At 38.0% G+C, this 22,733-nt stretch overlaps 3 protein-coding genes across 6 annotated transcripts; 2 read left to right on the top strand and 1 right to left on the bottom strand.

The window, feature by feature from the left end:
* Positions 1–63: 63 nt before the first annotated feature.
* On the top strand, positions 64–7,962 carry LOC105693034 (protein transport protein Sec31A). Of its 2 annotated transcripts, XM_048654106.1 has the most exons (15): positions 64–211; positions 699–909; positions 1,060–1,382; positions 1,482–1,579; positions 1,647–1,892; positions 1,961–2,254; positions 2,328–2,693; positions 2,935–3,061; positions 3,129–3,434; positions 3,516–3,849; positions 3,928–4,678; positions 5,863–5,946; positions 6,071–6,337; positions 6,455–6,526; positions 6,623–7,962. In XM_048654106.1, exons 2-15 carry the CDS (start codon positions 707–709, stop codon positions 6,809–6,811), a joined length of 3,660 nt encoding a protein of 1,219 aa, XP_048510063.1. In that variant the 5' UTR covers positions 64–211; positions 699–706; the 3' UTR covers positions 6,812–7,962. The 2 variants fall into 2 exon arrangements, with proteins under 2 accessions (XP_048510063.1, XP_012268105.2); XM_012412682.3 differs by having other exon boundaries at positions 3,516–4,678.
* Positions 7,963–7,964: 2 nt separating this feature from the next.
* LOC105693035 (integrator complex subunit 10) lies at positions 7,965–11,478 on the bottom strand. Of its 2 annotated transcripts, none has more exons than XM_048654123.1 (9): positions 11,338–11,478; positions 10,558–11,270; positions 10,389–10,456; positions 10,048–10,291; positions 9,423–9,933; positions 8,978–9,294; positions 8,743–8,907; positions 8,400–8,676; positions 7,965–8,315 (listed from the first exon to the last, which is right to left on the bottom strand). In XM_048654123.1, the coding sequence occupies exons 2-9, from the start codon at positions 10,705–10,707 to the stop codon at positions 8,149–8,151; spliced, it is 1,899 nt and encodes a 632-aa protein (XP_048510080.1). In that variant the 5' UTR covers positions 10,708–11,270; positions 11,338–11,478; the 3' UTR covers positions 7,965–8,148. The 2 variants fall into 2 exon arrangements, with proteins under 2 accessions (XP_048510080.1, XP_048510081.1); XM_048654124.1 differs by having other exon boundaries at positions 8,400–8,658.
* A 74-nt stretch (positions 11,479–11,552) lies between these two features.
* LOC105693036 (dnaJ homolog subfamily C member 13) lies at positions 11,553–21,948 on the top strand. Of its 2 annotated transcripts, none has more exons than XM_012412685.3 (18): positions 11,553–11,949; positions 12,180–12,447; positions 12,745–13,590; positions 13,910–14,278; positions 14,543–14,953; positions 15,038–15,603; positions 15,687–16,602; positions 16,662–17,018; positions 17,120–17,311; positions 17,412–17,924; positions 18,013–18,591; positions 18,673–19,102; positions 19,221–19,503; positions 19,576–19,789; positions 19,901–20,086; positions 20,217–20,357; positions 20,431–20,671; positions 20,753–21,948. In XM_012412685.3, exons 1-18 carry the CDS (start codon positions 11,882–11,884, stop codon positions 20,866–20,868), a joined length of 6,696 nt encoding a protein of 2,231 aa, XP_012268108.2. In that variant the 5' UTR covers positions 11,553–11,881; the 3' UTR covers positions 20,869–21,948. The 2 variants fall into 2 exon arrangements, with proteins under 2 accessions (XP_012268108.2, XP_012268107.2); XM_012412684.3 differs by having other exon boundaries at positions 13,835–14,278.
* The last annotated feature ends 785 nt before the right edge of the window (positions 21,949–22,733 follow it).

Here is a 22,733-nt window from a genome sequence, read left to right as displayed (position 1 = left end):
CGCTGGTTGCTGAAGCAATGCTGCCACAGAACCGGTTTTCTATCTCTATCTGGTAGTACTTTATTGTACTAACATGCTCGAGTTTTTCTTGCGCTGCGGGTGCAGTTAACGCAGATCGCCAGTCGCCACGTTGGAAGCGTTGACGGGGGTAAATAAGTTTTATCTGACGTTAGCGAAATTATAAGGAATAGTCACACTGACTGCAACAAAAGTAAGTATATCAGCGATTCAAATATTTACATGGTCCCTTTTATTTTACGTGAGATTGTACATTATTGTTGGCAATGTCACGTATTTTTTTTATTTCACTCGACGTTAAGCCGACTACTCTTCATCCTATCCTACACAGCCTAAATTAAATACTTCAACAAATTATGTAATTTTAATAAAGTAATTACGGTGAATGACCTCAACTTAAAACAATTTCTGAATCATTTCTCTCAGAATAGTTTGAAAGCTATGACAGTATCATGCTGACATCACCTGTCAATATTGAAACTTCAGAAACCCCAATAAATCTGAATTTATAATGAGAATAACATGTTGAGATTTAATTCTATCAACGATCTACCAAACCATGTACTCTGGCAATATTTTGAGCTCCAGAATTTGGTTCATATGTGTATATGTATATCAAATGTAAACTCATGATGACTGCTTTATAATAAATTCAATAATTTCATATTTATAACCCCTAGGATTCAGAATGAAGGTGAAGGAGCTATTACGTACAGTAAACGTGGCATGGTCACCACTTGCCCAACATCCCATATTATTAGCAGCGGGGACTGCTGCACAGCAGCTAGATGCAAGCTTTAGCACGTCAGCTAGCCTAGATTTGTATGCCCTTGGATTACAAGACCCGGGCTATGAAATGGAACTCAAAGCCTCAATATCTAGCGATAACAGGTTGCCAAAATGACAAGCTATAATTGACTTAGAATCTCCGCACATAAGATAATTTAGTCTTCTTGTATGAGTACTACAATCTTCACTAATTCGTAAAAAATTATTTTAGCAGTGGCTCTAATAGCAGAAACCAAATTTTTTTACTTCAAGGTATCATAAGATCATCTGGGGATCCTATGGTAATAATCCTGCTGGTATAATAGTTGGAGGCTGCGATTATGGAACTATAAAAATTTATTCAGCTGCTAAGATGCTTGCCAATGAAAACAACTGTATTCTCAGTAGCCCTGATAAGCATACTGGGCCTGTCCGAGCAATGGACTTCAATCCTTTTCAATCGAACTTATTGGCCACAGGAGCAACTGAAAGTGAAATTTACATCTGGGATCTGGTCAATACTGGCACTCCAATGACTCCTGGAACTCGAAGTCAACCATTAGAAGATGTTCAATATATTGCATGGAATAAACAAGGTTAGTCCAACAATTTGTTATAATTCTCTTTACATCACCGTTTTTCAATAATCAATCAAAGTCGTAGATTGATGGATAAAACAATTAAATATTTTTCAGTGCAACATATTCTTGCCTCAACCTTTTCCCAGAGATGTGTGATTTGGGACTTACGTAAAAACGAGCCTATAATAAAACTGAGTGATGCAAATTCGCGGGTAACATAAATTCTATTCAGTTTCTTAATTTGTTGTTCAAACCATTTGAAGTTCTTGTCGGCTCAAGGTACGATGGAAAGTGGTACAATGGCATCCGGAGGTTGCAACGCAGTTGTGTCTTGCATCTGAGGACGACCAGACTCCAATCATCCAATTGTGGGATCTAAGATTTGCTACATCACCTTTAAAAACCCTCGAAGGTCATCAAAGAGGAGTTCTTTCAATTGCTTGGAATTTACATGATCCTGATCTTCTCATCAGTTGTGCTAAGGACAATAGAATACTTTGTTGGAACCCAAATTCTACTGCGACTGTAAGTGAAGTCGATCAAATGATTAGTTAGGCTGTATATAAAATTTCCACCCTCATATTCTCATATAGAATGGAGAGATACTTTGTGAGCTCGCCCAAACAAATCAGTGGAACTTCGACGTCTCGTGGTGTCCGCGAAACCCTGCGCTAGTGGTTGGGAGTAGCTTTGATGGCCATGCAGTAGTCTATTCCCTGTTGGGAGGTCAGCAGCAACCGTCTGCTGAGACAACGAACAAAATCGCCGACTCATTCCCAGGAATGGATTCCTTTGCACAAGCTCCACCCATTGCACATACTGAATCTGCAGTCGATTTGAAACGAGCCCCTAAGTGGCTGAAGAGGCCTGTCGGAGCTTCATTTGGAGTAAGCTTGGTTTGGTGGGGTATAAGTTTTTTGTTCTAGCCCTTCGACTCTACAATCATTTATCTCATTTCAGTTTGGTGGAAAACTTATATTTTTTGAAAATGAAATACCAAATTCTAATGCACCAAACACAAATGGTAGAGTCATTGTATCCCAAGTTATTACTAATCCGGAACTGATTCACCGATCAAACCACCTTGAAGCAGCACTTCAAAATGGGCAATTCGGTGACTTTTGCAAGGGCAAAGCTGATACTGCAAATGATGAACACAGTCGTAAGGTGTGGAATTGTTTGGGTGCTCATTTTGGGGATAACGTCACTCGAGATGTACTAGAATTATTAGGATACAGTTCACATTTAATTCACACGAAGCTCAGCAAATTTATACCTGAAGATCCAGAAGAAATCTGCTCGGAAGTAGGGCTGAAATTGAATAATGTAAGTATGATGAGTACCCACATTGGTGACTCGACACTCATTTTCATGACATCAAAACTCTAAGTCAACATTATCTATCGCTTATGTACTTGACGAATATTTTTATACTTGTGGGAAAGCTGTTATTGGGGAGAACAAAAACGAAAGTTAAGGATGTGCTGTTTAGTTCATAAAAATATTCTGTTGAACTTAGCTGAATCTTAGTTGATAACAATATAATTGACTGAACTGAATACTTTAGGTTCCTAATGGCAATACTATTGACGGAAGTGCAGCGTTTGATGCAATTGCTCAACAAGAACAAATTAGACAGTCTCCAGTTTCAGTCAAGCCTACAGAAAACAATTTTAAAATAAACACAGGAGATGGTAATTTCTGCATAGTTCACCACCTAGAAAACACAAACAATAAGATGTAAATTATTCGATATTCTAGATGAAGAAGGACTCATCACTCAGGCTATTTTGCTCGGTAACATCGAAGCTGCTGTATCTCTTTGCTTCTCGAATAAAAGATACGCAGACGCCGTTATTCTATCGATGGCGGGCGGAGCCGATTTGCTAGCTAAAACTCAATATAGATATTTCTCGGAGCATTCAAGCGCTCTTAACTCTCTTATTAATTCACTGGTTAGTGAAGATTGGGGTGATATTATCAACAATTGTGATATCAAATGTTGGAAAGAGGCACTAGTTGGAGTTTTCACACATTCAAATCCGGAAGAACGCACAGCACTTTGCGGTAGGTGGATGACTAATCCAAATCATTACAGTGTGCTACGTTTGTGCAAAAATTTCGTTATAATGGATAATATTTCTATAGATGCACTTGGGGACCGATTGGCATCCAGTGATGATCCATTACTGAAACGAGAGTCCCAGTTATGTTATATTTGTTCAGGAAATCTGAATAAAATGATCCAAGTATCGGAAGAAGATGTTCAAGAAGTTGCAGAGTTGGTAACTATAATGCAAAAGGTCTTGGAATCACAAGGTGTAAGAGATGTACAGATAGAAGGGAACATCGCAGACCTATTGTCTCGATATGGAGAAATGTTGGCTGCTGAAGGAAATCTTGAAGCAGCTTTGATCTATCTTGGCAACAGTCAAGAGACGAAAATTTCAGCATTAAGAGATCGCCTTTGTAGAGCTTTGGGGTATATACAACAGAATACTCAGCAAGCCAAACCTCGACCATCGATACCTAATCCACAAAACTATTACAATCAATCCAGAAAATCACAACAACCCGTGGTACCTCAGCAAACAGCCTATGATCCCGCACGTACAGTTTTATCACAGAACAATTGGAATACAACGCCTACAAAACAATCATATGGACCTAGCACTAATCAATTTGGTGGTAGCTCACACCCAGGACAAATTGGGCCAATACCAACACAACCTGTGCAATCAACGTTCCCTGACCAGTACGCAGCACATTCTTATGGACAATTACCAGCAGTGCCCGCCGTTCAGCCTCCGCCACCACCTCCCACAATGGGATCAAATCCTACTGGATCTAGACCGTCCAGCGTTGGTCCACAATCTCGCTCAAAGTATATCCTTGATCCCTCTGTGAAAACTAGTTCTTTCGGAAGTCCGTATAACAATCAAAACTCTTTCGCTCCTGCTCCACAAATTTATAACAATCAGCCACAGTCGCAAGTCACCCCTGCCCAAGGTTTTCCTCCACAAAGCTCCTTCCAATCGGAAACTGCTATTCCGCCAAACTTTTATACCAATCAGCAGCCACAGCAACAGAATCCTGTTTACAATCATCCTGTGACCGATATCTCCAAGTCTTTTCAACCCAACTTAATGAACACAGTGCAGAATTCGGCTCAAACATCGCTGTACAATCCCACCAGTGCACCACCACCACCGCCACAAGTTTCAACATTCGGCGCTGATGTTAGTTATCAACATGGCTCGCAACAGTCTGGTTGGAACGACCCCCCAAATGCCAGTACCACCCGAGCGCAGGTATATTTTTTGTAATAATATGAATCAGAATTAGTTATTAAGATTATTGAAAAGTCATAGGTATTGCAATGATTTTTACGGGTTATAGCGAATCATTTAGTTTACCAAAATATATTTCAATCGGCACGTCATAAATAATTAATTTATCACAATACAGTAGTGGAATTATGACTGAAATTCAGATGCTCTGTTGTATAATAGATTCATGTTTGCTTCGACAGGAGACAAAGTAATGAATTACTGTTTCTCTTTATAAAAATGGCGTTATAGCCATTGCCAGCATTCTACAGCAATAATGTAATGTCGGCCGAACATGCTGGCAGCAGGAGATGGAAAGCTAAACATTCAAATTCTGATACTGTTAAGGTAGTGAACTTTCTGTATACTTTGCGTGACTCCGGAAATGTGATCAGTTTTTAAAATAGTCTTACTGACTTAATTAATATGTGTTCAATTCGTTTTATACCAAGAGTTCTTCAACTACTGTTTTAAAATTCAAAGTTTGTGCGAAGACCTCAAACACTATGAGAATTAGTGGTTCGAAATAATACAAATTAGGAAACATATTTGCCTTTTGTACTAAACGAATCTTTTCAATCGTTCCACTCTATCATATTGCTGGCCAACTTTATTAGGAACTGTCTTTTGACATAAACCATAGCCGTAGCACAAAAAAACGCACAATATAACTAATTGTGAGCTACCCTGAATACTAAACCACTGACCTGTGTATTGCAACCAGTGATTGCAACCCTTGTTCGTAGTACCACGCTCCATGCCACGCGCAGCAGACGGGGTATTTATATCGTTGACTAGATATTTGTTCGTACTAAATGCTGATCGGCTGCTGCTTCTCACAATCAGTCTCATTATCAATGTATTCGGTGCGCGGGGATTGCATGTTTACCACTGATAGAGATTAGTGATATTTACGAATTAGAGCACATCCCGACTTGTGCGCGAATTTCAAAACGCTCGTAATTTTTTGAAAAATTCACTTAGAAGGATGTAATTATTTTTAACCACGTTTAAACGTACACCTTCTCCTTTCAGAGACATCTAAATAAAATATTTTCTCATAGTTTTTATTTAATTTCAAAGTTTTCGTTTGAATTCACAAAATTCAAAAAATTAGGCGTCAACGCCCGTCTGATATTGTATAATTCTGTTTTTTTATTCCTTAGGCCAAAGCAGACTCATTCCAGCCCCAAAATCCAATCTTACACCCGATATTTGGTACTACGCCGCAACAAGAACCGGTACCCAACGTATGTATAAAGCAGATGTGCCAAATCCCTTCTAAATGCGGTTCAATCCGTGCTGCGAGTAGCTATTCATATAATATTATACATAACTACTATAATAATCAGTATGTATCGATTTTCATACCAGTTGATGGCTCCAGAAAGTGTTTACTCCAATACTCATGCACAACTACCGTATGGTCAGCAACAACAATATGGACAGCAGCAAGTTTACGGACCACCTCAAAATATTCCATCACAGTTTAACCCACCTCAGGAAGCAGTGCAGACTGTTCAAACTGCAAGAATCGCAGAACCTGAGAAGCCAAAAGCACTCATACCAGAGGAACATGTGCACCTGAAGACTGTACTGGATGAAGTCAAAACTCAATGTTACAACAATGCAAAGAACCCGGTTAGTTTTCATAATTTTTCATCCGTAGTCTAACAAAGTGCTATATTTCTGAATAGGTAATAGCAGATTGAATCTCAATATCAGCTTGTTTAATTTGACTATACTTTATGATTGCAGCAAATTAAACGAAAAATAGAAGAAGTTTCTAGGAAATTAGAAGTCTTGTACGATTGTCTCCGAGAAAATAAGGTGAGATAATAAACCCGGTATTGTATGAGTTAATATTTGGAATATTACACGTTTCAAAAAATACATGTGACTGATGCAATATTATTATTTATACAGTTGTCTCCAAATACGTTAGCCGCCCTTCACCAAATGTCGCAAATGATACAGAGTGGAAATTATACCGGAGGCTTAGCTCTTCATACACAACTGGTATCCGGATCAGACTTTAGTCAAATCGCCTCATTCATGCCCGGGCTGAAAGTATTGCTGCAAAGTGCCCTACAGCTCGGTGTATACATCAGATAGGCATGATCAGGTCTAGTAAAATTGACAAATTGGTACGTTCGTTGATGATAAAATGATATATCGAGGGTCAAGGACATGATCATGGATAGTTTTCAAAGTGACAGTCTTAATTCTATAACGAATATACATAATTAGAATTCGTTAAACACGAGACTGATATCAAAGATATGTGACAGGAGATACGCGATATCCTGAAAGAAGTAAAGAAACCGAATTTAAGGTTTCATTCTGTAATATTTTCTTTATTTTATGTCCACTATTAGTCATCTTATAATTAGCATGCCGGAACCATAGCCAATTCGAAGTAATTGATTCACAAAAATTTAAATCATTGGTCGACTCCAAACCTACTATGTAAATATTTAAAGATTATTATTTTGCAATTATAGATAAGCTTGAAACTTCGATCTGACAAACACAGAAATATAACTAACTATGAACACAAAGGAGCGTACCTAAAGTTTTCATCCTTACGGTCAGATGCAGGAAACATCGAGCCATTGCATAATATCATCATGAATTTGTAATACGGTGAATTTGTAGATATCTGAATTTCAGAATCTTGATCATAATTGCTGTACATTGAGTCTATAAAGTATCAGCCTCAAGACTATTAACATCAACTGTCACATTTTCACACCATTGCAGTTCACAGTTCACACCATTGCAGATCCGTTAAAGTTCTTTTTTATTTAGTTTTCCATATTCTGGGGAAATATAAAAAGTAAGTTAACTATAAAACCAATCGACGTTCCATGATTCAATCCAGGTGCTAATCTACCAATAAAGTTTACATCATAGGTATAGATATATCTATGCTTGTACTATATTGATTCAAAAACCTTCCTCTTCTCGGCATTACTAGTTTGGAATTCTTTCAGGAATCACTCGACACTTCAAACTGACACTCATAATTTATTTCTGTGTCTTGCTAATAAACATGAAAACGCAATTCGAGACGCGCACTTGATTTAATCTAAGTTGATTGTTAATACGAGTGTTATATTATAAAAACTTTTTATATAATACAAATGTTCAGACTATACATTTATATACAAAAAAAAAAATTGTTAATATTAATCATATTTTGTAAGAAGCCAAGTATGAAAATATTGGGCGTTCAACTACAAATAAATAATGCATAACACATACATACTTGAAAAAATCATTTTTAATTATTCTGTGTAGGTGTAGTGGAAATACATAGCTATGCATATGAATATATGAACTTATAAACTACTTAAAGATACTTTGTTACAGTCATTTGTATGTAATTATCAATTGATATTACTACTCATTATCATTATTGTTACCAATCGTCGATCATTATCATCTGATCATGGGTTAATCAAGGTATGCAAAAGAGCACTTTTTTCATTCACAATAAATCTTTGTATGAGTTCATCTAGAGGTTCAACGCCGTCTCGAGCCGCCTGTCGTCTCATAGCTTGTTTCACCTCTTCTCGGACTCCCTTGTCTGCGCCACGTGTTGTGATTCGTCGGCCTGATTAGGAAAATTAATGTACAGTCAGACAGATGTACAAAATTCGATAATTATGAAGATTCTCATGTGCTGAATTTTAATTACTCTGTAATATTCCTGAACCAGTTGCTACATCCAATGATACTCCACCCCCATGTTCGGTCCACAAATATGTAAGTTCTTCTAAAATGTCAACGCATATTAAGTATGCTTGGAATAACGGATACCCAAATGAACCTCGGCTCACGATTCGTTCTGTAATTGTACCCAGTGTTCCAGCCTCTTGAGGCCAATCTATTTGCATGAGTACCAAAGCGTGCCCCAACGCTAAGTCCCCGACACCTCCAGGCATTGAAAAATTCTCCTTAAAAGTGCAAGAAACCTGGGTTAAAAATTGTTTGAAGCTATTCCTTGAAATAATTATTTGATAGAGGGTTCCAGAACTGACTTTAATCGCCGATAGAAGCAGCCTGCAGCAGTACTGGAGAATAGGATTCCGTGCAAGTGTTAGGTAGTGCAAATGACGTACTGCTGGAACCATTAAATTGGTGCAAGTTTTCCCACGTGTTGAAGGAAGCATATTTGTAATCAAGACGATATGCTCGAGCATACTCTGTAACAAAATTCATCATGTACGCAAATAGGGATTGATTCACAGATAAATAATTTTTCATGCATCTTACCTTGTAGTCTTTCAAAAAATAACAGGAGCTGGCTAATTGAAGTTGCGTGGACAGGGAACCACTTTCTTGAGATAATCGTGCCAATGTATCACGATGTAGACCCTTATATATGGCCAGATCCGTTAGAAATGGACTCAACCAGGTATCTAGTCGTAATTGTTGGCTCAATTTGCCTACTTCTCTCTGAAGACAGTCATTGCTATGTAGTATATCCCATAATTTTACCGCAATTCCTAATCCATTTCCATTATAATCTCCATCACTGGTTACCATTAACGCCAATGAGTCTTCCCTTTTTCGTCTCTTCAACTTGGGCTCTGTATTTTGAACAAGCTGAATGATCGAAGAGAATCTTCTGGGTTAAGTAAGCAAACTAAGAACTTTCATACCTCTTTGATCGAAAGCTATTGCCCAAAATTTTCAACTTTTTTTCCTCAAATCTTACCTACAAGGGGTGAATAGCTCAGTTCCCCAAATGCTTCCACAAGACAATAAGCTACTTCTGGAGTGTTCACAAGAGCATTATGTTCATGTAACACTCGCATTAGCACAACAAAAGTGCAAAAAAGAAGTTGGCGTGCCACAAGTTCTTCGCACAGAGCACCACTGTAAGTTGATGCATAAAGTTGTAATCGATCACTGTAAATTTCTCGGCTCCATGGCGTCGCAAAGAGGGTGCTCAATTCCCATGTCAGTTTACCACCAGTGAGTTCTACCACTTGAAATAGTCTATCCCACGGCTGTTGAATGTGTGCGTCTGGAGGATGTTGTATGTAAGCCAGATAAAATTCGACTGCTTTACAAAGTAACCGCACACACAATCGGGGATTTAGCTCAACTGGTGCAGAACCAAGTAACGGTAGTGCGTCACAAGCTAATAGCCGTCTAAAGCCATTAACCGCACGTCCTGGGTGACTATGTTTCTCAGCGGTTAGCAAGGTCTCTACCAATCTTGGCTTTGAATGTAAAAAATGAATAATTAATTCCCCGCAAATCAGATGTAAAAATATTTTTCGAGAAGGAAATTATAAATTAGCATTGTAAAACTAGTGCTTTATATTTGTGAATACCCCATGCGTAGCTATGGTTTGAGGAAAGCGTCGCAATAATAACAGAAGCAACTTGCAGTGTTCCATTGTATCTTCGCTATGATCAGCAGTCATAATAAGAAGCCGATGTTGCAGGTCTTGTGGAATGTGCTGAAACATTTGGCACAAAAGATCTGCGTCCGGATCACATTGCTCTGATCGTAGACATGCTGTTACCATTTCAATTTCCTTCCATATGTCACGATCATCTGGGAAGTTCTGAAATCTATTATTACGATCAATATGCGATTTGACCATTTAATCCTTCTAACTTAGTGGAACACAAAAATAACAAGATAAATAGCAACTTGAGAAAGACTTACATTTCGCTGAAACATTTTGCAGCCTCCTTGACATTTTTGGATAGCTTTTCAATTCGGTACGCTTCAAACTAAAGAACAGAAGTATCGATCAACAATAATCTCCGATATCAAATATAATAAATAATTGCAAATATCGCTTAACAAATAAAAATTTGTAGTTCATTTTAACCTGAACTTTAGCACTGTGAGGAAACAATGATTTCGCCGTAATAAGCCAGGACTTAGCTGCATAGATATCAGTCTTTAAGGCTTCCTTAGCTCTCGATATGAGGTATTCCTCTTTCGAAAAATTGTCGGAGCCTTTAGGATTTTCCAACATCTCATAGCCGGTTAGATGCAATTTTTCTTTTTTTTCTTTTTATGCCAAAGGTATACAACTAACGAAGTCAGACCTACAGTACAACCCTATCGGGCTATGTTCTGAATAAACTTTATTAATTATTATTATTTTGTTTTGTGATTATTTGTTTGTTTAATTTGTGATCATTATATTGTTTGGTTATGTTTTTATGTTTCTCTTCTTTCTTTGCTTATTAATGTTTTATCACTGATCTGTAGTGTTTTATCCGTGTTTGTTAGTGTTGCTTAGTAGTTTATGTTGATGTTTATGTTATAATTTGTTTCGTTTCTTTAAATTGCGGTTCTAATTGTTTTTCTTCGGTCTTGTTGGTTTCTGTCACTGTTATCTTCTTATGTGCTGCTGGGGGTTCTTCGTTCGTTGCTGCGTTCTTTCCCGGTTCTTACGGTTCTAGTTACGTGATCGACCCCCAGGGACTCACTTTTTTGCGATGCGGTGCGACAAAAAATTGATTCGAAATTTTCTGCGTTTCCGATTAGCGCAGGCACATGTTGACTGGGGGTCCCGTTGACAGGGGCACGTTTCTGGATTAGAAAGAAAAAGGGTATCATGTGACCACTTCGTTCTCACTCTTGTAGGCCAAATGGTTACCTCTAGATACATTAGTGGATACACGTATATCAACGAATTCACCATATGTATATGCTCGAAGGGATTACGTCGGAGGTCTTGCGCTTGTCAAAAGTTGATGCGCATCCACCGTTCACAGCGCTCACCGATAGCCAGGAGCCAGACCGTGCCAGACCAGCCAGACCTTGATGGTTAAGGCAGATTACCTATCTGCTCTCGACGCAGCCGAGTGGCCGCCGACAGCCGCCGACCGCTGACAGTGACACCCCCCTTAGCCATGATATCATGGAGATCCTTATAGGTTGGGATCATAGTTAGAATGGTTGTCAGCAACGTTGGCAGTAGAAAATAATTAAATTTATATATAAATTTATCAAAGATTTGTATCCGCAAAAGTGGGTTGTTTGGTACTAGTGAAATTTTATTTTTATCTTCCGTTATCATCAGCTCGATACCCAAGATGACATTTCGATGGCGTTCGCCTGACAGTTCTAAATAATTTCCTGAAAATTGAATTCATCTTTATTTTTAATTTTTGTCACAACTAAACTTAGGACATGATACAATGATGCCGATAAAGGATAACCAGGATGTGGCATGTTTTCTTGTCACAAAACACTCGTGGAAGGGAAAGTAAGTTACTTCTTACATTTTTTGGTTAGAACTCTACTGTTGAATGTTTTTATCATCTACGCTCCAGTATTTTTTCGATTGCAATTCTGCGAACACTTTTATCACAAATGATTTATACACTACATCTTATTCATTGAGGGTATGATGTATTTAGAGAACGAGATAACAAGTGGCAAAGCCAGGAGCTCAATGACTTATTTGTTTCAAATTTTGTATTCCTTGTGTTTTAGATACAAGCGTATTTTCTCTATCGGATCCTTGGGTATCACTACGTATAATCCAAGTAATCTTGAAGTTACTAATAAATGGGCATACTCAGATTTTATTGGTCTACAACCAACAAATAAAAATCAGGGTGGCCTTTACGAGTTTAGTATTACTATGCGTAAGGAAAAAAAGTCAGAATCTATGAGATTCAGTTCTGAACATAGGGCAGAACTCTTGACAGAGGCCTTGAAATTCAGAAATCAATTTGCCGAAAAACCCAGGGAGATATTGGTGAGCCCTCGATTGCACTAAAAATTTCATCCTTGCATGCCTTCCCCTCTCCTCCTTGATCCCCTATAAATACTTCATCTGGTGCTATATAAAGTTATCAGCTATATTGTCATTCGATACCTAGTAAGCTAGACAAGCACTTCATTATCTCCCCGTAAACCATTTTACCAATAAATCACTTGCTCCGGAACATTAGTAGTTTATATTTATTTGTATAGTTGAAATGCTTGAATTAAAAATGCCTGCTAATTTGTTTCGATACTTTCAACAATAACATTTGTATTGTTTATCTCACAGAGATACCAGGCCTACAAACACCACTGGTCCGATACAAGGTTACCTGTAGTCCTTGAGGTGACACCATATAGTTTGGATCAACTGGATCCTGCCACAAATATGCTATTGGCTAGCTACTGCTATAAAGATTTTGAAGGTCTTGCTACTATGAAAGATTATCCTGGTGGCTTTGTGATAGTTTGTGGTGGATTTGGACGGCTACACTTGTTTGCTTCGCAACAAATTGAAGAGATAAAAAAAAAGATGCTCGAGTCAGCACTGAGCAATTTGGGGATCAGTTTAAAAGTCCTGAAAGAACAGATAATTCTTGATGACTTTGTTGCCCAAAGACTGGGAAAATTTAGTGTGGATGAACACATAACTAGTGTGTCTGAATTCACTGTTCACAAATTATCGTCAAGGCATTCAGATCCTCAGAGACGGACTTTGTGTCTCTCTGACACTTGTCTTGTTGAAAGAGATCCTCAAACCTACAGCATATGCACTTTGAAACCGTTGTCTGACATCTTTGCACTGATTCGTGACAACAGGAATCCACAGTTATTCACCATTCAATATCTCAATGGTCAGATTCGGAGTTACACAACGACCGACAGAGACTCCTTACTTGCCTCTTTGTTAGATGGTGTAAGAGCATCAGGAAACAGAGATGTTCATGTTAAAATGTACCCCATTTCTAGGGGAAAAAGACTGGGTCCACTTAATCTGCCTGTTGATGAAGAAGTCGAAACTTCTCACGTAAAATTTTTGCAACAACCACCTGGGAATAAATCTTTTTCTGAAATATTGGAGAGATTTAATGCTAACGCTCCGTACAATGGGCTTCATTATTCCACCTCTCAAGATGTGAGTGTGATTTTGGTACCTGCATATTGCGTGTATATTTTTGCTAACATATTATTACCTGTCAAATACCAGAGTCGTTAGGTATTTGAAGTTTATATATGGCATTAAATTTTCAATGTGATTTATTGATAATTACTGTTGTGGCGTCCATTGGCAGTTGAAGCTCTACAGTTCAATCGAATGGTTTTATTACTTGTTCTTTGTGAAGATAGGCTGGGATCCAACCTTTATCTTTCTTGTTCAGGAATGTGTACCGCTCAATTGGACTGTACCTACGTTACAACTTCAAGTCCACAGGATTACAAATGACTATTTGCAGGGCCTCTTTACTGAAAATAAGGACAAAGTAATTCTTGGAGCTCTGAACTCTCTAGTGATTAAAGAATTGGAAACGAATAGCGAAGTAGAAGCACAGTTTCATGCATTGAGAAGGTTGGTTGCCAGCAAAGTTGGGTTCACAGCTTTTACAACTTTACCAGGCTTCAGAGAGGCCATTGGGAACAAAGTTGTGAGAGCATTGAAACGCCAGGACTGTGGAGTGACACAAGCTGCCATAGATTGTATTTGTGCTCTTATGCAGCCCATGCATGAAGACTGTGACTTGAGACAAGAGCAATTGAATAAGAGCAGTTTACTGAGTAGCACCAAGTTCCTCGAAAGTCTACTGGACATGTGGATCAGCCATGTGGTGAGTGTTTGATTGAACTTTAGCATACCTATTGTCTCTGTTTTATTGCAGTAAGCCATAACAATTCAAAGTCGAATCTGCAATTGCTGTCAATAAAGGATTCTAGTCTCATTATTTTCAAATAGCGATATGTAGTGACAAGTATTAGTTCAAATTTAATACAATATATTTATTCAATAAAATTGGACCTGATTATTAAGTGAAAAAAAACTCATGAGGCATGTTTCAGATGCGCATTTCTATTGGTATTTTCAAATATTCTAGAATCATGGTACAGGGGCTCTTGTTGTTTCTGCTATGTTGGACTTCTTAACCTTCGCTCTCTGTGTACCGTACAGTGAAACAACAGATGGCAAACACTTTGATAATTTACTTGAAATGGTAGCCGCAAGGGGCAGATCTTTGTTTCGATTATTCCAACATCCGTCTTTAGCCGTTGTAAAAGGAGCCGGACTTGTAATGCGGGCTATTATTGAAGAGGGAGCACCAGAAATCGCAGCAAAGATGCAAGAGCTTGCTTTAGCCGAAGGTGCCCTACCAAGACATTTATTAAACAGTTTGTTTACCCAAGGCAGTGATGGTCGACTTTTAACGCATCGACAATTATGTCGACATCTGGTAGGTCTATGGGTCACTGGGCATCCCACTGCTATGGGATTACTGAAGCGAATTATGGTGAGAATTTTGACGGTTTTTATTTTTTTTACCGAGTATCAGGCTCAGACATTCTATAAACTGATCTTTTTATCTTCATTATAGCCAGTTGGGTTACTCAACTACCTGGATTCAGATGAGAAAGTCCCAAATTCGTTTTTGGAAGAGGAACGCCTAAACAATCGCGATAATTTGAAAATTGCTATCGACCATGCATCAAAAAATAAAAAAAGCCCGCAATGGATTGCAATTGAGCGTCAAATGCGGGTAGTGGAAAAGCATGTGGAAAACGCTCTCCAGCATTGGGGAGCTCGAGTTGGTATCGAACGTCATGAAAAAATTAAAGAAAGACCGATCGTGCTGAGAAAACGTAGGGAGAGAATTAAATCCGAAGCAAATTGGAAACTATTTTATTATAAGTTCAACCAAAATCATGCACTGTCTAATTTGATTTGGAATCATAAAACCCGGGAGGAACTACGAACAGCTTTGGAGAATGAAATACGTGCATTTAGCTCTGACAAAGATTTATCAGGAGGTACCTTGATTGCTTGGAATCATAGAGAATTCGAAGTGCAGTACCAGTCTTTATCCGATGAAGTTAAAATTGGTGATTACTATCTGCGACTCCTATTGGAGAAAGATAGTCCTGATAGCCCTATAAGAAAGTCGTGAGTATATTTGACATAATCAATGCGCGCTATTTTCAGTGTCTGACCATTACCACTACGTTATACTCCTTTTTTCTTTTCAGGTATGAATTTTTCAATGATTTGTACCACAGATTTTTATTGACTACAAAGATTGAAATGAAGTGCCTCTGCCTACAAGCAATGACCATAGTTTATGGCCGATATTACGAAGACATTGGACCGTTTTCTGATACCAAGTATATAGTGGGTATGCTTGAACGGTGTACGGATGTACTGGAGCGAGATCGTTTAGTTATGTTTATAAATAAATTGATACTACATAGAAGAAATGTTAAGGATATCATGGACCAAAATGGTGTGAGAACTTTGGTTGATCTCCTAACACTGGCTCATCTACATACGTCACGAGCAGTCGTTCCGACGCAGACAAATGTAATAGAAGCTGGACCGGATCAAGAAAGAGTAATGGAGAAAGAATGGTACTACAATGACGGGGATCAAAGAAAAGGTCCAATCTGTATAAACGAACTAAAGAAATTGTATGCCGCTAACAAAATTACTAACAAAACCAAGGTATGGGCGCAAGGGTTGGATGGCTGGCGGATGGTCATGCAAGTACCTCAGTTGAAGTGGACGCTCGTTGCCAAAGGTAGCCCAGTCATAAACGAAAGCGAATTGGCAACCCTAATTTTGAATATACTCATCAAAATGTGTGAATATTTTCCAAGTCGAGATGCTGATAATGCAGTAATCAGGCCACTTCCACGTGTTAAGAGGCTACTTTCTGATCCTCAGTGCTTGCCTCATATCGTTCAGCTACTACTTACTTTTGACCCAGTCTTGATAGAACGAGTTTCAATTCTACTTTGCGAGGTCATGAAAGATAATCCAGATGTATCAAAAATCTATCTTACGGGCATATTCTATTTCATTTTGATGTATACTGGATCAAACGTTCTACCTGTTGCAAGATTCTTGCAGTTAACTCATGCAAAACAGGCGTTCAGAGGTGACGAAGTGAGTAGAGTATCACGATCTTTGTGATCCAGGCAAATTCTAATTTTTCCTTTCATTAGAACACCACGTCTGATATTATGCAGAGAAGTATACTGGGGCAACTTTTACCAGATGCTATGGTTAGCTACCTCGAAAATCATGGTGCAGAGAAATTCGCGCAAATATTTCTTGGTGATTTTGATACACCTGAGGCAATTTGGAATGCCGAAATGCGCAGAATGCTGATTGAGAAAGTAGCTGCACATATTGCAGACTTTTCACCTAGGCTGAGGAGCCATACACTGGCTCGTTACCAGTACATCCCTATTCCTGCTGTCAGATACCCACAACTTGAGAACGAGCTATTCTGCCAGATATTTTATCTGCGCCATCTGTGCGATACAAACAAATTTCCACAGTGGCCTATACCAGAACCGGTAGGTTCAGTTAGGTTCTTATGCAGTTGATTATAGGAAAAGAGAGATTCCTCACCTACAAACACATGTCGTCTTGTGACGTTAGAATAAATTTTATTTAGGTAAAACTATTGAAAGACGTTCTGGATGCGTGGAAAAAAGAAGTGGAGAAAAAGCCACCCTTAATGACCGTTGATGATGCTTACAAGTCATTAGGATTGACCGGGGGCAAACAACATAATGAAGCAACTGTCAGAAAGTCTTACTACAAATTGGCCCAGATGTATCATCCAGATAAAAATCCCAATGGCAGGGTAAGAATTTTTATACACTGATCGCAGTATCATTAACCATATCTACATTTTATCGGAATCTAAATAAATTTCAAAGTGAGAAATATTTAAATATTTTCAGGACAAATTCGAAGCAGTCAATCAAGCTTACGAGTTTCTCTGCAGCCGTAGCTGCTGGACTGCTAATGGTCCAAATCCAGACAACATTGTTTTGATTCTCAGGTCACAGAGTATTTTATTTCATCGTTATGCAGACGAGCTACAGCCTTACAAGTACGCTGGTTATCCACAGTTGATTAAAACAATAAAACTTGAAACTGATGACGAACAATTGTTCTCAAAGTCTGCACCACTTCTGGATGCTGCAAGTGAACTTGCTTACCACACTGTTCACTGTTCTGCTCTTAATGCTGAAGAATTAAGAAGAGAAGGTGGTTTGGAAGTTCTGTTGCAAGCATATACAAGATGCGTTTCAGTTTTGAACAACTCGAGTAAGCCAAATGAGGTTGCTGTACAAGTTTGTACACATATTACGAGGTGCTTTGCAGTTGCTGGATTATTCAGAGGATGCAGGGACAAAATGGTTGAGCTACCGCAGCTTGTCAAAGACCTATGTCGACTTCTATACTTTAAGGTAAAGATAGAAAATCAAAAGACAGAAACCAATTTTTCCATTTTGTTTTTTGTCACGAACACTATGTTGACAAAGATTCGTGTTTCAGCATTTAACAAAATTGTGCTCAGTAGCGACTGAGTGTATTTCATCCTTAGCCATGGACAGCGTCCTTCAAATGCAATTGCTGCAATCTGGAGCACTGTGGCATTTGCTCCTATTTATGTTCAATTACGATTACACGTTAGAAGAAGGAGGAGTGGAAAGGAATCAGAATGAAAATCGACAGGAAGTGGCTAATAACTTGGCTAAACTTGCCATAAAAGCCTGTGCTAGACTGGGTGGTTACATGACTGGAAATAATGAAACGCCTGTCAATCCCGTTACTGTTGCTGCCTTGGAGAGTTCATTGACGCCTTATCTAGCCCGACAGCTCAGTAAAGATAAGCCAGAGGAGATACTCAAGATTTTGAACTCAAATTGCTCAAATCCATATTTAATATGGGACAATGGAACCAGGGCAGAATTAATCGAATACTTAGAATCAAAACGACAAGACAAATTGAGTGGTAATAGTGAATTTGAACATGATTTCAATGAGCTTAAATATACAGCCCATAGCAACGAGTTGGTGATCGGTGAGATTTTTGTTAAAATTTACAATGAGCAACCAACATTCCCTATTGAGGTAAGATTGAAGCTCCCAGTCAGAATCTATAATGATCTATCAAAAGATCAAGCTCACGAAAGAGCCTCTATCAACTTTCAGAACCCGAAGGGCTTCACGATAGACCTGCTTGATTTTCTCTCAACGTCCGCCGCTCATTTATGTTCCATGGGAAGTGTTGCTTTGTCCAAAAAGGACCAAGAAAGTTTGAGACATATCGTTATGTCCCTCGAAGCGTTGAAAAATGTCATAAAAAATAATCCCGGAGTAGAAATTCAGTGTATCGGTCATTTCAAGTTGTTATTTGGACTTTTGAGCTGCACAAGTTTCAACCCGATTCAGAAGGCAGCCTTAGAAGTAATCCACAATGTGACTAAAAATCAAGAGTGTGTTAATGACATTGCTGCTAATGACGTAGTCGTTCATTTGCTGTTGTGTTTGCACACTTTAGTGGAGTGCCAACTTCTTACTTTGGAAACATTGTACGCTTTAATGAGTACTACGAAGATCGTAAAGGATGCATTGACTAAAGGTACACCAGCAATCTTAATCATTTGTGATTTGGGAACGCTAAAAACAATGGAGCTTGTGAGTTCGCTTCACTAGTACTTAGAGTTGAGGAAAATGCATTTATGACCTTTTAATTACAGGAGCTGTTATATACATTCTTGATTTATTCTGTAACTCCAACAATACGCAAATCCGTGAAGCTGCTGCTGATCTGCTAGCAAAGATGTCATCTGATAAACTAGCTGGCCCTAAAGTTAAACTAGATCTATCGAAATTCTTACCTCGGTTATTCAGCGAAGCGATTAGGGATGCACCAAAACAGTGTGTGCATATGTTTGAATCCAGGCATGAAAATCCTGAGTTAATTTGGGACGATGATGCAAAAATCCGGGTTTCCAGGATGGTCTCGGAGTTGAAAGAAGAGTAAGTAGCGTCTAGTTTTTTCATGAACGAATCACAGGTTTATATTTTAACCGAACCATTTTTGATTTCCAGTCACTATGCAGCCCAGAAAGTGAATCCAAATACACCATTGAAGTTACCTGACAATCCGAGCAACATAGATCTTGCAACGAACGAGCCTGTTGTGGCTGGAGTGTATTTACGATTATTCATATCTAGTCCTACTTGGGCACTCAGGAAACCCAAAGAATTTTTGAGCGAACTAATGGACACAACGTTGACGCTAATGTCCAAGGAAAAAACAGATGTAAGGAATGGATTCTACCTCAGTTCATATCGTTGGTTGTGCACAACAGCATGTAACACTTTGTAATTCATGTATTGAACTAATCGTCGAATATGTACTTTTCTTTGCTAGACAAGTATGCTTGAGTTAGCTACTCAGGCTTTGGTATGCCTCTTGCAAGCCCAGCCAGCGTTAGCTGACCAGGTTCCATCGTTAGGCCACATACCAAGATTGTGTAGACAAATGTCTATTCCTAGTGGTCAACAGGTGGTCTACAAAGCTGGGATATTGATATTACACCAATTAGCTGCTAGTGAGGTATATTTTTCGATAGTAATAATTTTTTATAAATCTTGGCAAATATCGACCACACACATCAATCTATAGCGTCTCATTGATCAGTTTTCATTTGCTCACAGATGATTTTCGTTAATTTGCATCCTTTCAGATATGTGTAGCATCGATATGTCAAACAGAATGCATAGGTCCTCTAAAAAATGCCATGCAATCAAGAAGAGACATGATTACCATCGCCTGCGAGGCATTGAACAGATTGTTTTCAATGAATGAGGACAGATTGGTCAAACAGGTGCCCAACTACTTCTCCGCAATATGATAATTCAATACATGAGAGCTTTTCATATATAATTTTCCGTTGTTAGGCTTTAGAAGTGCAGATGGTTCCATACCTATTAACGCTTCTAGAAAGTAGGTTGGACTCAATCGATAACCCTGGCACGACAAAAGCGCAAATTGTAAAAGCCCTAAAGGCTATGAGTCGGAGTTTGCTATTAGGAGAAAAAGTTGTGGCAATATTGGAGAAATCTTTGATCTGGGCAGAGTACAAAGATCAGATGCACGATCTGTTTATATCCAACGCACCTAGTTCCGGATATTTGACTGGTAATTTTTATCGCAAATAATCTTTATTCTAAACTTATCAATGTCCTCTCCAGCTCTGACACAATGGTTACCCAATTCTAGCTGGGGTTCCGGTGTCTGCTGGATATCTAACTGCAGGACCAAGTGCAACGCTCCCAACAGGACCTCCACCAGTCGACAGAGAAGACAATGTGATTAACAGGAACGATAATATTTGATAGGAATAGAAAATGGATAGATAACGACGATTCGGAAACACAGTAGCTGGTTTATTGTTGGTATTTGAAACTAAATCTTAATGATGTTAATCACAACCAGTTCAGGGCAAATTAGGCTCATTTCTAATGCTGCCCCTGATAGGTTTGGAGATCTTATTGCTGTAAACTTTTGTATCGGACTTATTGAAGTAATTGGAGCATATTTACCACGATGTTGATTGGCTTGACTGACTGCATACTTTTGTGCTCATTACTTTTCAGTGATTGCCAGTCATCGTGCATAAAGTCGTTTGGTTTGAAAATACGAAGTAAATTGAAATGTTTCATCTGTTGGAAATGTACTTGATTGTACTTGCAATTAGCATTATTTTCATACAACAAATCCAAATCATATAGAGTTAAGAAAATAAGATATTGTGTTTGATGGGCGGATGTTATTTCAGTAAAAAAATGTCTGCTTGACTTAACACATGTGCTCTGAAATTACACCACCGCATCACCAAGGTGAGATTTGTCACAGGAAAACAAAATAAAAACGAAAAATGCAAACCAATGTACTAGCTAGGAAGACGTATCGTTTGAAACGGTATCCTAAAAGTAGTTTGCAAATATCCATAATCTTTGTGTAAAAGTTCTCAGTTATCGAGTTTCAGTGACAGTGTGTTGGCATTTGGTTTTGTCCTATTCAACTCGCTATTATTGTCGAGTGTATCGTACAATGAATAACAGGTAACATGAGATGTTTTGTAATTAGAAAGTATACGGGAACAAGAATGAAATACAGTTGTGTTGAAATATTCGATTATTTTATATGTGGCCCATCACAAGCCCACGCACTTCTGCTAACTGTACTCTTTGTAAGATTACCATAAATGATTATTTAATTTTAAGCAATTAATGATGCTTAATGCCTCGTCATTGATTTTTGAGTATGTACCTCAGTGTTTATCCTCTATTGGATTTCAAAAAAAAAGAAACATTAAACTGTACATATATTATAGGAAATCACAGATTATTACTTATGTATAAAAAAATTAAAAAAAAAAAATGATAATTCAAAATATACAATTTTGCACATTATACAGTACACTTCATTATTTATAACTTGTCTAAACATATCATGTTTCTGTGGATCGAATGATGAGTACAAGGGGCTATTCACTTGGTGCAAGAAATCATCTGAAATCAGGTAAATTTGCTTGAAATCGGTTGATAAAATCGAAAATCATATTTGATAAGTTGACTCCTTCAAGAATTACTCGAGCTCAAACTTCAATTCATTTCAAAATCCACTATTTCTTTTTATTTCTGGCAAAATATCAAAACTTAGTACATACTGCTTTTCATTCAATTTTTTGAAAAATTCTATAGTTTTCGATTTTTTATGAGAAGGTAAGGCAATCAACAATTTTTAATTCGTAAAATTTAACCGTTCCGTAATCTTACTTTTTGTAAAAACGTGAATTCTTAAAAAAAAAGAAAATACTATTTAATTCTCAATGAGTATTGAGTAATATTTTTTTTTCGTTGATTAACTTTCTTTCTCATTAAAAATCACAAACTAAAGAATTTCTCGAAAATTTTAATGAAAAGCAGAATTTAGTTTTGACATTCTACCAGCAATTGAAAAAAAATATTGGAATGTACTATGAATTGAAGTTTGAGCTTGAATACTTGCTTGAATAACTTTGGAAGGAGGTTTCTTCTATCGAAAAATAATAAGAGACATTTTTTGAAGATTGTCCAGTTTCCTACCAAAATATGTATACCAAAGACATGGCACGAGCACCGGACCTATTGCACGTTTGATGAATGAAGATACTATAGTAGAAATCTACACATGCGCTATTTTCATATGCATCACG

This window comes from Athalia rosae, chromosome 4, assembly GCF_917208135.1.
Source record: "Athalia rosae chromosome 4, iyAthRosa1.1, whole genome shotgun sequence".
In the NCBI taxonomy this organism is placed as follows: domain Eukaryota; kingdom Metazoa; phylum Arthropoda; class Insecta; order Hymenoptera; family Athaliidae; genus Athalia; species Athalia rosae.
This window is presented reverse-complemented; position numbering and strand designations above follow the sequence as displayed.

Bases quoted from the DNA above. Each gene is read 5' to 3' on its own strand.
- LOC105693034 (XM_012412682.3), top strand. From the start codon at position 707: ATGAAGGTGAAGGAGCTATTACGTACAGTAAACGTGGCATGGTCACCA. The intron at 5,947-6,070 runs GTATGTATAAAG...TTTTCATACCAG, and splicing joins AACAAGAACCGGTACCCAAC to TTGATGGCTCCAGAAAGTGT. The intron at 6,527-6,622 runs GTGAGATAATAA...TTATTTATACAG, and splicing joins ATTGTCTCCGAGAAAATAAG to TTGTCTCCAAATACGTTAGC.
- LOC105693036 (XM_012412684.3), top strand. From the start codon at position 11,882: ATGATGCCGATAAAGGATAACCAGGATGTGGCATGTTTTCTTGTCACA. The intron at 19,790-19,900 runs GTAAGGAATGGA...TTTCTTTGCTAG, and splicing joins TGTCCAAGGAAAAAACAGAT to ACAAGTATGCTTGAGTTAGC. The intron at 20,087-20,216 runs GTATATTTTTCG...GCATCCTTTCAG, and splicing joins ACCAATTAGCTGCTAGTGAG to ATATGTGTAGCATCGATATG.
- LOC105693035 (XM_048654123.1), bottom strand. From the start codon at position 10,707: ATGTTGGAAAATCCTAAAGGCTCCGACAATTTTTCGAAAGAGGAATAC. The intron at 10,457-10,557 runs GTTAAAATGAAC...TCTGTTCTTTAG, and splicing joins CTCACAGTGCTAAAGTTCAG to TTTGAAGCGTACCGAATTGA. The intron at 8,677-8,742 runs GTCAGTTCTGGA...TTTTTAACCCAG, and splicing joins TGCTTCTATCGGCGATTAAA to GTTTCTTGCACTTTTAAGGA.